The sequence below is a fragment of the Cydia amplana genome, chromosome 22, assembly GCF_948474715.1.
Source record: "Cydia amplana chromosome 22, ilCydAmpl1.1, whole genome shotgun sequence".
Taxonomy (NCBI): domain Eukaryota; kingdom Metazoa; phylum Arthropoda; class Insecta; order Lepidoptera; family Tortricidae; genus Cydia; species Cydia amplana.
The window spans coordinates 8503056-8516849 of record NC_086090.1 but is presented as its reverse complement, the minus strand read 5'-3'; the positions used below and the strand labels follow the sequence as shown (position 1 = coordinate 8516849).

The 13794-nt window shown below is 38.9% G+C and overlaps 2 protein-coding genes and 1 non-coding gene across 3 annotated transcripts in view; 2 read left to right on the top strand and 1 right to left on the bottom strand.

Annotated features, from left to right (window-relative positions):
* Positions 1–1711: 1711 nt before the first annotated feature.
* Positions 1712–13794, top strand: part of LOC134658294 (solute carrier family 41 member 1) — an 87730-nt gene continuing 75647 nt past the window's right edge. Inside the window, exon 1 of the mRNA XM_063513915.1 lies at positions 1712–2162. The gene's annotated coding sequence lies outside the window, so the exon portion shown is untranslated. The remainder of the gene's footprint in view (positions 2163–13794) is intronic.
* Positions 2855–2936, bottom strand: Trnal-aag (transfer RNA leucine (anticodon AAG)). Its single transcript has one exon. It is a non-coding gene; the product is annotated as a tRNA-Leu (tRNA).
* Positions 5205–6607, top strand: LOC134658450 (uncharacterized). The gene has a single exon (XM_063514130.1). It carries the CDS (start codon positions 5402–5404, stop codon positions 6539–6541), a length of 1140 nt encoding a protein of 379 aa, XP_063370200.1. The 5' UTR covers positions 5205–5401; the 3' UTR covers positions 6542–6607.

Below are 13794 nucleotides of genomic sequence, written 5' to 3'. Positions count from 1 at the left end.
CATAAACAGTTTTATACCTCCTGCTAAATAAATATCTTTACAAACATTTGAAAGCTGCATTATAATTTCAAATAATGACAATCGTCGAAAAGAGTACCATACTGTCAAATGGTCTGTTTGTCTCGTTCGTTTAGATGACGTCAATGCTATGTCGAGTATGTAATTCCGATGTTTACATTTAAACCATTTTCAGTATTTTTGATTTTCAGGGTTTCGTACCCAAAGGTTAAAACCGACCCAATTACTAAACCTCTACTGTCCGTTCGTCTGTCTGTCTGTCACCAGACTGCATCTATCTCACAAATAGTTAAAACTTTCAGACGATGTATTTCTGTGCCGTTAACTTTAATAACAAATACTAAAATCAGAATAAAATAAATATTTAAGTGGAGCTCCCATACAACAAACGTGATTTTTTGCCAATTGTACAGAACCCTTAATGGACGAATCCGACTCGCCCTTGGCCGGTTATTTTGTAAATGCATAGATACTGAAGAATTATAAGTTAACCCTTTTCGGCGCCATGTCAAACGCAAAAGCTAATATGAATATTCTTAATATGAATTAATAAAAATAAGTAAGAAGGTAAAAAAAATTATAGCAAGGAGGTTTCATAAATAAAAAGTAGGCCAGAATGAAATAGGTGAATTATAAAGAAATTAGTAAATAAACAGGTGAATTGTGTAAATATGTTTTTGTAGCAGAATGCGTAAAAGTTTTTATGCATCATGAAACGTAAAAACAGAAATGTTGCTCTTGACGTGTATCACGTTTGACACATTAGGTGTAAATATTATTCTGTAACTTGTCATGTAAATGAACATACCTACGTCAGAAAAAGGGGCAAACTACATGGATTAAATAGTGTAAACATATTTTGGGCACATTGTGTGAAAATATAAAACTGTAATATATCACGTAAACAAGTACTTGTCACATTACATGGCAACTTATTTTAATGTAAAGATTTTTTTGTAACTTTCAATTGTAAATATATCTTTGACGTCGACTGTACTTAGTTTAGTTTGTATTTTTATGTCACAATAAATAATTTCATAACTGCACTGTACTGTTGTAGTAACTAATAAAACCGATAGCAAAGTTGCATTTTATTCACATGTGAGGCAAAGTAATCAAATGCAAATTTTGAGTTGTTTTCTTATGTTTGCTGGTAGAAATGACTTTTAAATGATGATTTTGGATGATAAATATTTAATAACATTCATTTGGATTTGTTTTGGTTTAATTTTGTTTGATATTTTACATTTAATATTTGGTTCGGGTTGGTGTAGGCATGTTTGGTGTGGTGAAAAATGTTGTGTTTCACTCGGGGGCAAATTTTGTTTAACCCTCGTGCTTTGAAACCCTCGCAACGCTCAAGATTCCATTTTTCGAACCACTCCCTATGCTCGTGGTTCAATTCTGGAATCTTTCGCTTGCTCGGGTATCAATATTAGCACGAGCGGTTAAACAACAACTTGTAAAACAAATAACTATTAATTACTTTGCCGCGACCATAGAGCTAAATTTAAATTTAGAATATCATGGTGTTTACCAGCAGAACCTTGCCGGCGTACCTTTCATTTCATTTTACGCAATATTTGAGACGTGCCAGTGCAACGCGCATCTGGGTCAAGTGTTAACTTTTATTTATTAGGAAACAGACAAACAAATCGGAGATGTACTATTTATAACCTCAAAACTTGTCCATTCAGCCGCCATTTTCCAATTGTCAATTTCACCCCTGGCCTTAAACTTGGCGCATGCGTATTGAGCGCGTCGCAAACATCGAACTATGGCGTAAATAATCTAGTTTTCACCGAATGCAGCGCCTAGAATGTAGTTATGGACACTTAAAATATTATAAAAAGGTTTATAGCGCTCAGTTTTATATGGTAAAGTTTTTAGGGTGTGAAAGAGTTCGGTTTTTGAATTTGCAGTGTGGCGCGGCAGTGACCTCTGACACCGGCGGCCATATTGGCTAGACACCGCGTTTTAATCGTTTGAACCGTAAATCGTATAAGGTTAGGGTTCGTAAAGGTCTATTAAGGCTGGTCTCAGCTGTTTTCAAAAATCGAATGTCTGCTTTACCGAAAAATCGCCGACATTCAGTTTGACGTCAGTTACCGAACGGCGTGGACGATTTATCCGACCATGTAATGGTGAGTCCGTAAAATACGGCGAAATGTGACTAGAACGTGTAGAAAAGTAGTGAGTTTGTTTTATTTTTACGTGAAATGAGTTTAACAACGTGCTTTTTTTGTTAGAACACAGTGCATAACTGCATACCTAGTGAATGTCGTGTGTAGAGATTTTTTGGATGTTGCATCGATGTATAGATTGGACTTTTTGTTCTTAGAAATTATCTAGATGTTCTGTGAAAACCTAGGTGCCTACAAAAATGTGGACGGAGAGTCTAGAATCGATATTTTGTTCGCCTCGCATGATGACCACGTGGTTTCATACACTGTATTTACTTTACAGTTATAATTTATCCTCCCTATATTATATCATTTTAATTAAGTATCAAGTGGACAACTTATCAAATCGTGGGTTTATTCATTATTATACTGGCACTAGCACTACTTTTTAAATTATGTTTCAACGTTGTGCAACTATTATTAGTTATTTTCGATACAAGTGCGAAAAAGAGGAATTCGAAACGAGTGGCGATTAATTTACAAATTTAATTTACAAAAAGTACTATTTTACGCACTAGTGCGGAAAAGTAGTCCCATATGTACTGTAATATATTAAAGCAGAACAGAAAATAAATGGAAGGAATATCAATGAAAAAAAAAAACTACTTGCCTTAAAAAATAATATTTACAAAAAATAAAAAGCAAAAAATTCTTGGCAGCGGTGGGATTCGAACCCACGCCTCCGAAGAGACTGGTGCCTTAAACCAGCGCCTTAGACCGCTCGGCCACGCTACCACTTAGAAGCAATGTCGAAATTATGACATACTAGCCGTAACATAGCATTCGTTCATTCTATAGATAGAAGACATTCATGTTTATGTAATTCATTCTTTACATGTAATCGGTAAGAACTTGTATGTAATATGGAAGTTTTTAGAAAAAAGTGTACCTACCCAAGTTTTAAAAAAGTGAAAAGTTAATTATAATCACTGTCAGTTTTGTGACGACGTATTAAGCATGAAATCTTTATGGGGATCAACTTTTTGCCTCTATACACTATTCTCTTTGCCCAGGGATTACCCAAACATGCAAAACGTGTTTTCCATTTTCCTCACATAACCGTGATTAGAATAGAAAATTGCTTAATAGGTCTATTTATAGGCATAACTAGGCACACGCGGTTTTCCTGCCCAGCTGGAAAATGTGACGGCTGTGTGTTGGTCACCTTATTTATTGACCCTTGTATCTAGGTACAGTTGTTAAAGGTTACCTAGATTTATCTAATTAGGTACATGGTCTGTATTTCCGGAAGGAAAACCAACTGTACATACAAAAAATACTAAGAGGCATAAAAAGCGTTGGGGCCCGTTTCTCAAAATCTTGTAACTTGTAATACAAGTGGAAGTCCCTTTCTAATAAATGCTGTCAAAAAGTGACATCCGTTTGTATTACAAGTTACAAGCTTTTGAGAAACGGGCCCCTGCGGTAGCCTATCGGTAAAAGCTGTAGTCTTACCAGGACTGCCTTAGCAGTGTCACACTGACATATTTTGATAACGTCTACGTAACTTACTTTCTATAGATCTCGCTCGCACTAATATGCGAGTACGAACGAGATGCATAGAAAGTAAGTTACGCACACGCTAGGGTATTATGTCAGTGTCAAACTGCTGGCAGAGGTACTTGCGACTCAATCCGGAGGTCGTGGTTCAAATCCTGGCTCCAACCAATGTTTTCGGAACTTAATACTTACCTATCTAACAATATGTCATTTGATATTTACAAGTCACTTTGCGCTGAAGGAAAACATCGTGAGGAAACCGAATTAATCACTAAGATTAGTAAACTCGTACTACAAAAAAGTACATGTATGTTTCTATGTAAAGTTGTAAACACTTTATTGTACACAGGTTAAATTAAAATACAATGAAACTAAATATATAATATGTACAAAGGCGAACTTATCCCTATACGGGATCTCTTCCAGTCAACCGTTGAGCAATTGAGTCTAAATTAAATAAGACATGATAGACAAACGACATAAAGTCAAAAGTCAGTTTAATATCTAGATTTCAAGACATTTTACAAGCTAATAGAACTTGTACCAGCTGCATGGCGCCCCGCTTTCTAGCTAGGCTAGATTGCCTAAGCGTTTCTATATTTACCTGACCGTGACCTTACGGACCTCCGATCGATAACGGTTTGGCCTTGAGAGGTCACAGACAGCCCGAGGGATGCGTTGCTAGGCTGGATTATGTATATGCGGCCTTCCATCAGGGATCACCTGAATTTCTGTTGGAATTTCAGATGGAAATGTAGATAGATAGATAGATAGATAAAAACTGTATTCATTCATAGGTACATGGTACATAGATAAAAAGAAGACATGCAGCTTAGTATTTACTTAATTAAACAATAGTTTACAATTTTTAAAATAAAAGTAAATAATACAAATACAAAACCATGTGTCGTGGCAGAGAGAGCGCTGGTGGCCTAGCGGTAAGAGCGTGCGACTTGCAATCCGGAGGTCGCGGGTTCAAACCCCGGCTCGTACCAATGAGTTTTTCGGAACTTATGTACGAAATATAATTTGATATTTACCAGTCTCTTTTCGGTGAAGGAAAACATCGTGAGGAAAGGAAACCGGACTAATCCCAATACGGGCCTAGTTTACCCTCTGGGTTGGAAGGTCAGATGGCAGTCGCTTTCGTAAAAACTAGTGCCCACGCCAATTACTAGGATTAGTTGCCAAGCGGACCCCAGGCTCCCATGAGCCGTGGCAAAATGCCGGGACAACGCGAGGAAGATGATGTGTCGTGGCAGAGAATAGGCGCTGGCTCAGCATGATGATGCGGCAAGCCACATCGCTGATGTTCTGCCAGGACCTTACAAAAATGAAAAGACACTTTCTTATAATCACGTGACGTACGTCAGAACTGTCAAACGTACTTTTAAATAGCTCCGTGTTAATTTCCTATTAAAATTACAAAAGTAGCTTTGCAGCCCACAAGCAGTGAAAATATATAACTAACATTAGTGGTAAACTAAATAAATAGTGTTTGGTGTATAAACATTAACGTGTTAAAAGAAATTATAGTTTAAAATCGACGTATAGTTGCCGAACCGGACTTATATTCGTGCGGATCAGCTGACCGCTGTCAGCCAATCAGCTGTTAACACCTGCGCTCGCGCATAAACAGTGTGCGAGAGACAATCACCAGAAATAGGACTTTATTACTGACGCATAAGTCACACTTTGCAATGGCAGCCTGTGCGGGATGTTTCAACAACTTAGGCGATGAGAGATTTTTGAACTGTCATAACTGCCAAAAATCTTACTGTCTTCTTTGTACAAATTATTCTAATGACTTTTATAAGACAATGGGACCCGCACAAAAGTATTCGTGGAAGTGTGTTGAGTGCAAAAGCTCCGAACCTAGGTTAGACAATACTAATACACCGGTGCGCGGCGACAACGCCAATGTTACTGTGCACAGGGGGGCCACCTGCCCCCGTGAAGCTGGGGCCTGCATGCTCGACAGCTCGGTCATGGACATGTCCTATACTGACAGTCAAGGTTTAAACGACACCACCAGGTATGGAGCTTTGTTGGACACTACCGGTGGCAGCGATATTCAGCAGTTGGTGACAGAATTTCGTCTTTTTCGTCAAGAAATGCGTGCAATGAGTTACGAAATCCAGGCCCTTCGTACGACTATGACAAACCTGACTACAAAGATCGATAAATGTGATGGGCGAATCGATAATTTATGTGCTCGCGTAGAAAAGCTTGAAAACGACACCTCAAATAGTAATGAAAGTCATAACACGGACAAGTCACTTCTGGACACCATTGTCCAATTGAGAACGGACATAAATAATAGAGATCAGGATCTGTTGTTAAACGATTTAGAAATATCTAGCGTACCTGAACAAAACGGAGAGAATACGGTGCACATAGTCACTACTCTCGGCCAGAAACTTGGGGTCACTCTCTCGGAGCACGACATCGTCGACGCGACACGCGTGGGTCGTGCCGCGCAGCTGAACGAGGGTGTCCAGGGTGCGCCGTCCCGCCCGCGGCCACTGGTGGTGCGGCTGGCGCGCCGCGCCGTGCGCGACCAGCTGCTGCAGGCGGCACGGGTACGTCGCGGAGTCACTACGGAGGGCACCGGCCTGCCTGGTCATAACTGCCGCTTTTATGTCAACGAGCGGCTGACTCACTTCAACCGAAGACTATTCCAGAAGGCAAGGCAGCTCAAGGAACACTACGGCTGGCGATATGTATGGACTCGCGATGGTAGGATTTACGTGCGTCAACGTCCTGGCTCGGAATCTCCGCGACATCGCATACAAACAGAGCTGGATTTGAGCCGTGTTTTTGGTACACTCGATATTTGATCTCATGTATAAAAGCTTTGATTTATCATTAGACTTTTTAGCACTCGTTGAAACACTATATAGGCACTCATTAATTACCGCTTTTCGATTGGATACTCTATTTTTGGTATTTTTGTTGTATGTAGACAGATTTCATATTTTTATTAATTGTAAATCTTATATTAATTGGTATTATCGCTGGTTTGTTTTGAATTTGTTTCTTGAGTGCGTTGCAGTAATAGCAATTGTTGTGGGTCACCAAATACGCTCCAAGGGATTGTACACTATATTTTGCCGTTACAATAACACATGTAATGCACTATACAACACTTTTAATTACTTTAAACACATATATCACCACATCCACACGATTATACACACATTACTATCTATTCCGAATATTGAATCAGTATTTGAGGTTATGCTACCGCGTTGTACGCTATCTTATTACTATACCAGCCAAACAATGTTTAATGTGACTATTAGGGATGGGTACTAAAACTAAATTTCTTAAATTAGGTCTCTTTAACGCGGGATCTCTTACAACTGGACACGATGACTTTCTAATTGCAATGGATAAATATGAGGCAGACATAGTCGCAATCAACGAATCGTGGATCAGACAGGGCCAGGAAAAACGAGCGCCGGTAGTCCCCGGATATAAATTTATCAACGCTCCGCGACCCAATGCTATGCGCGGCGGCCGCGGCGGCGGGGTAAGTTTTTACATCAAACACGGTGTGCGCGCGCGCCGGTCTACCCACCCAGTTGCAAATGTGGAACAAATGTGGTTATCTATGACACTTAATCGCCGTAGTTTTATTGTAGGTACAGCGTATCGTCCGAACTGGGTGAATGTTGACTTATTTTTTGATTCCCTGACAGAGTCCATAACTCACTTTTCCAAACATGACTATGTAATTTTACTTGGAGATTTTAATATCAATATGCTTGATACTGGTAATAGTAATGTAGCAAAATTCACAAGCTTTCTCGATTATCTCGGTATGAAACAAGTGGTGACAGAACCTACGCACTACTCAGTTGACAATGAGACTCTTATTGACGTGGTATGTACAAATGCTCCTGTCAGCGAATTGTGGGTCTCAAACATAACGGGTTCTCTCGGCCACTGTATGGTAACAGCCACCGTGCCAATTAAAAAACCCAAAACAATCCCGAAATTAATTACGTATAGGCCAATAAAAGATATTAATATTGCAGAATTTGATAGGGATTTGCAGTCTATACATTGGGAATCTATATTGAATATCCCTTCGGTCGAGTGTATGTTAGATTTATTCAATAAATTGTTAATAACGTTGTATGATAAGCACGCACCAATAAAATCATTAACAATAAGAAAAAATCGTAACTTGCCCTGGATAACTAATACTATTAAGGTAATGATTGATAAGCGCAATAAGGCTCATTTGAAATATAGGAAGTCCAGAACAGATAGCAGTAAAAAATACTACAATGACTTAAAAAAACTTGTTGTTAAGAGCATTTTTCATGAAAAACAATCCTATTATAATACCCAGATAAATTCTCAATGTAGGGATTCGAAGTCCCTATGGAAAAATCTTAAAAAAACGGTATTAGATGACTCTAATAGCCGACAGGGTCTCTCTGATCGTTTTAATGATCCTAATATGATCAATGACCACTTTCTCAATGTTCCTGGCTGTGATAGGGTTTCGCTATCAACAATAATGGACTTTGAATGTAACCGATTTGGGGATTCAATTTTCAGTCTTAAACCTGTCGACGAGCAACAGGTTGGAAAATATATATTATCTGTTACAACGAATGCAGTTGGTGTTGACTCTATCTGTAGGGACATGGTTGTGCTCACATTACCCCGTACATTATCTGTGATCACTGCTATTATTAATAGGTCAATTCTTACCGGTGAGGTGCCAGCTATCTGGAAATCTGCTTTGGTTACTCCATTGCCTAAGGTGGATAATGCATACGAACTTAAAGACCTTAGGCCAATAAGCATATTACCATTCTTATCTAAGATACTAGAAAAAGCTGTTTACGATCAATTATACCAGTATGTAGAGGACACAAATATCCTACCTCAAATGCAATCAGGCTTTCGTAAGGGAATGGGTACCATAACTGCTCTAATTGATGTCGTTGATAATGTTCTTTCTGAACAGGATTCAGGTAAGGGTACCTGTTTGGTACTTTTAGATTTTTCGCGCGCTTTTGACTGCATAAATATTGCCTTGCTACTCTCAAAACTGAGTTACTATGGAGTAGACTTAAAGTCATTAGCTTGGTTTAGTAGTTATCTTGGCGAGCGAACGCAGTCTGTCAAACTGTCAAACGAAAATGGTATTCCTTCGGTTTCTGACGCCAGATCTTTAACCCGGGGAGTCCCCCAGGGCTCTATACTTGGTCCACTGTTATTTATTATTTACTGTGCAGATATAATAAAAAGTATTAATTTCTGCAAATACCACCTATATGCTGATGACGTACAACTGTACTTTTCAACCCGTCCTAGTGACCTAGCCGAATCAATTGACAAAATAAATGCGGATCTGGAAAGTATATCTACTTGGGCTGATAAAAATGGATTATTACTGAACCCTCTCAAATCAAAGTTCATAGTATTAGGTTCCAAATCACAAAGATCAAAAATTTTGGATCTTGATCCAAAGATAAAAATAGGAGGTTCATTAATAGAACGAGTGGAGGAGGCTAGGAACTTAGGTCTCGTGATCGACAGCCAGTTGCGGTTCGAAAAACATGTGAGAGAGTTGGTCAAGTCGTGCTTTTTTCGCCTGAAAGTCTTATACCAAATTCGAAACCTCTTAAGTGAGGAAGTACGTAAGACTCTATGCGAATCACTAGTTCTCTCCAAACTAAATTACGGGGACATAGTGTATGGGCCACGTCTACAAGACAAAACTCGTCGTCTTATACAGCGAGTTCAGAATGCCTGTTACCGTTTTTGTTATTCAGTCCCGCCTAGGAGTCACATTACACCGCATCTAAATAAGGCTTCAATACTTAATATGACATCTCGCAGACACCTACACCTTGCAAGTCTTTTGTTTAGTGTCCTGAACGACAAAAAACCGGAATATTTATATTCGAAAATACACGTTTCTTCATTCCACAGACGACATGGTACTAGATCCACCAGGCGTTGTCTTTTAGAAACACACCCACACAAAACTGTCGCTTTTACAGGCTGTTTCCGGTATCTCGCAACCAAGTGCTGGAATAATATCCCTCCACCATTAAGATGTCTTAAAACAAAACAATCGTTTAAGTTTCATTTTAAAATATACCTTTTAAATAAACAAAATATAGGAATTCCGCACGGGTATTTGGTTGCAGATTACCGGATCTAGTCTGTACCTATGTGTACAATACTTTATGTTATTGTAGGCCGTTTTCTATCCCCCATCCATATCATACTACATATACACTAACAGGCACCACACTTTTACACAATCCGTAGCTAATTTATTATTTAATAGGCAAGTTTCTAAATATTTTTGTATTTTTGTATTATTAATTTTTACTCGATAATCTGTCCGTGATCTGGGTTCTAGCAGAATTATCAGTGCTTCACCCGAAAGAGTGGAGCGTATTACTGAGCCAGAACCCTTTTGTTTTGCTGCAACGCACACAGCACATTTATTGATACATCTTGTTCCTGATTTTAGTTTTAGTTTGATATTGTTATATATTGTTTCTGTTTTTTCTGTCAATGTGTGTATTGTGGCAAGCTAATAAATGGTTTATCTATCTATCTATCTATCTATCTATCTTATAAATCTAACTTAGGTAATGATGCTCATGTTGTGTGTACTGTGCTTTTGTGCATGAGATGTAGCAATATCCGTTCCTGGACTTGTTTTATTTAGTAATTTCTTGACATTTAAGGCAGACTTTGACATTATTGAGATTTAATTTAGATGTCCTTTTTGTATTTGAAGCATAAGGACCCTTCTGTATGGAAAGCCACATGTTGTCTCGCTTGCAAAAGCGCGCTCATCTTAACCTTACAACAGGGATATGTGACGTTTCACGACCAAAGGTACATTATGGCGGTCGGCGCTTACGTCGCGTAGTATATACCGTTACCGCATTAGTATTGGTGGGGTATTGGGGCGTGGGGCACCGCCAATAATGGCGTAAGCGCTGACCGCCATAAGCATAAGGTACCTTTCGTCGTGGAACGTCACATATGATGGCCGGATTTTTATAGCCGATTTTGCGTCAATAAACAATGACTCATACAGGGCCGAATTTCCGCCTAGGCCCACAACGGCCGGGCCTAATAGGGGCCCAGGCAACCTAGCAATGGCTTTTAGATGGAGAAAGAGGCTCCCCTAAATTCTAGGTGCCATACTAAGTGTCTAGGCTCTAGGTCTCAATATCCGGATCTGGACTCATGCTAGAACGATCAGAATCCGGGCCTAGGCTTCTGAAGGCCTACCGTGGAAACCAAAATTCGAAAATTGCGGGGATCTTTCTCTTATACCACAGAATAAATAATATTACTAGGTACAGAAGACTCACTCTCTAACAAAACGCGTCTGTCACGATCAGGACAGATATGCTGGCCTTATGGCGTCACGCGCGGCTTATGGCTAGCCACCAAAATTGGTGTGGAACGGATGTACTTTTAGCTACCTGTAGCAAAGTGACGAAGTCGCGGAGTGAGCCACGCCTGCTTATACTCCAATGAAGGCGTAGGTAATTTAAGTGACAGAGGTTGCCCGCAATTTGCGAACTTCGATTTTCGCGGTTATAGCCCTGAAATTTCTGTCTATGACGATGAAGTGCGTGATGATTTCATTCTCATCAGTCATCTTTGAAAGGGGACACCCGAAGACCATAAATTGCTTCCGTGATTCAATTTTCAGACAACATATGAACAGAATTTAAAAAGGTTTATAAAAATCCCCGAAATCGAGACGTTACAAACAGTACAAATACATATGTACTCATACATATACACACAAGGACATCTCGCAAGGTAAAAACAATGGAGTCATTATAGGGTATGTCCCGAGGATCGAGGTGATCGAGTTCTTCCATTATACGAAGAAGCGAATGAAATGAATGATGAATGAAAAAAGTCTGACAATATTTTCTTACTATTAGAAGTATTAGAAGAAATAAAATTATTTTCAGAAAATATTTTAATTTGTGAAATTTCAAGTAGAAACACTAGGTAGGTACTAGGTATATACCTAAAATGTCTTACACTATAGTTCGTTTTTTTAGCATTACAAAAAAGGTAAACAATCTTGACGTGTCTTTTTTTTTGAAAAACACTTTGGAAAATAAGTCACGGCAAATGCCTAACAATGTTTTTTTTTTTTTTTTTTTAATTTATTTAGAACACAAACAGTCACATAATGCAAATGGATTTTTCGTACAATGTAGTGTATCATTTGTAGTGTAACAATTATGAATCAATACGATTATTTTTTGCTTTAATAAGTAACTGATTTACTGATTTTTAAAAAGCGTTTTGTAATTAAAAACACTTCAAGATCGCTTAGTCTTTTTCTAATGCTAAAAAAACGAACTATAAGAAAAAGTGACCAAGGCCCTCAATGCCCCAGGGTGGAAAATGCCGCTGTGGCCCGGTGGCCTAATGGCACAGGCACCTGCGCAGAGGACGCTGGTTCGTTTCCAGCCCCAGCACGGGAGGCCTTGGTCACTTTTTAGGGTTCCGTACTCAAAGGGTAAAAACGGGACCCTATTACTAAGACTCCGCTGTCCGTCCGTCCGTCCGTCCGTCCGTCTGTCACCAGGCTGTATCTCACGAACCGTGATAGCTAGACAGTTTAAATTTTCACAGATGATGTATTTCTGTTGCCGCTATAACAACAAATACTAAAAACAGAATAAAATAAAGATTTAAGTGGAGCTCCCATACAACAAACGTGAATTTTGACCGAAGTTAAGCAACGTCGGGCGGGGTCAGTACTTGGATGGGTGACCGTTTTTTTGCTTGTTTTTTGTTGATGGTGCGGAACCCTCCGTGCGCGAGTCCGACTCGCACTTGGCCGGTTTTTTCTTAGTAGGTATACAAATACAAATTATTTATCGTCAGAAAGTGAGTAATGGAAATGATGTTTATGTTATATAAAGTGCGTGTAGGTATATGACATTTATTTAAGTTTGTCAATAAATAATTATATAGTCGTTGTTTTATCAATTTCCTATGAGTAAATATTGGTTTTCCTCGAAATAAGAAGGATATTAGCCATTAGTAAAAAAGCTTGAACTTATCTATTCTACGAATCATTTTTGGTATGTCACCGTATCGAAATATTTTATCGTTTTTTCACCTATGACGTAAGTCGATGAGTGAGGATGAGGATTTCCTGTATCGTGTTAAGTGTATTAAGTTGAAAGTGCCTCGATTAGGTATATAGTTTAATTTTGCGTTTTAAGTAGAGATGGCCCGAATATGGTCTTTGCCGAATACGAATATTCGGAGCTAAAACGCTGAAAACAAGTTCATTTATTAGGATTCAGGTCCGCGGTCTGCACTCATAACGTGTTTTTGACCCTTCTTCTCCCGACCGAAAGGAGGGGCTACCGCGAAACCCGAATTTCGCAAATTGCGGGGATCTTTCTCTTTTACTCCAATGAAGAAGTGATTAGGGTAATGTAATAGGGAAGTAATAAGTGACAGAGAAAACGGAAACTTCTAAGACCTGATCGCGAAGTGCATCCGCGCTGACTAGCGGACGCCCTTAAAAAAACCTTCGTTTATTCGGTAAATATTCGGCAATTCGAACCGAACTATTCGGCAGAATACGAACATTGAAAAATATGCCGAATACCGAATAATTACCGAATATTCGGCCCATCTCTAGTTTTAAGATTGTAGGTTGTAGTATGGAGATGACGACATTCATCGTACCCATCCTATATAAAATTAGATATACGGGCTTTTCAGTGATGGTAATGAATATGGGAATTTCCACAGTATGTATAACAATGAAATACCTCATAAATATGAGATTTCGTAAGCTAAGGAGAACCAATGTCAAGTACAATAAGAAGTATGCGTAAGGGTATGTCCCTACTGACTCATGAAAAGCCTCGTCCATTTTCCCTTTAAGAAAATTTATGTGACAGAATAATCACTGTACATGAATTGCCTTAATGTGCATGCTACTGAATAATTTGCATAGTAGGGTCATTCTCTCATTTCGTGCAAATCGGTGAGATTCTCTCGATTTGTAATTTTTCTTTTAAATGGTAAACTTTTG

What these genes read in the sequence shown, in the direction of transcription:
- LOC134658450 (XM_063514130.1), top strand. Translation starts at nt 5,402, where the DNA reads ATGGCAGCCTGTGCGGGATGTTTCAACAACTTAGGCGATGAGAGATTT.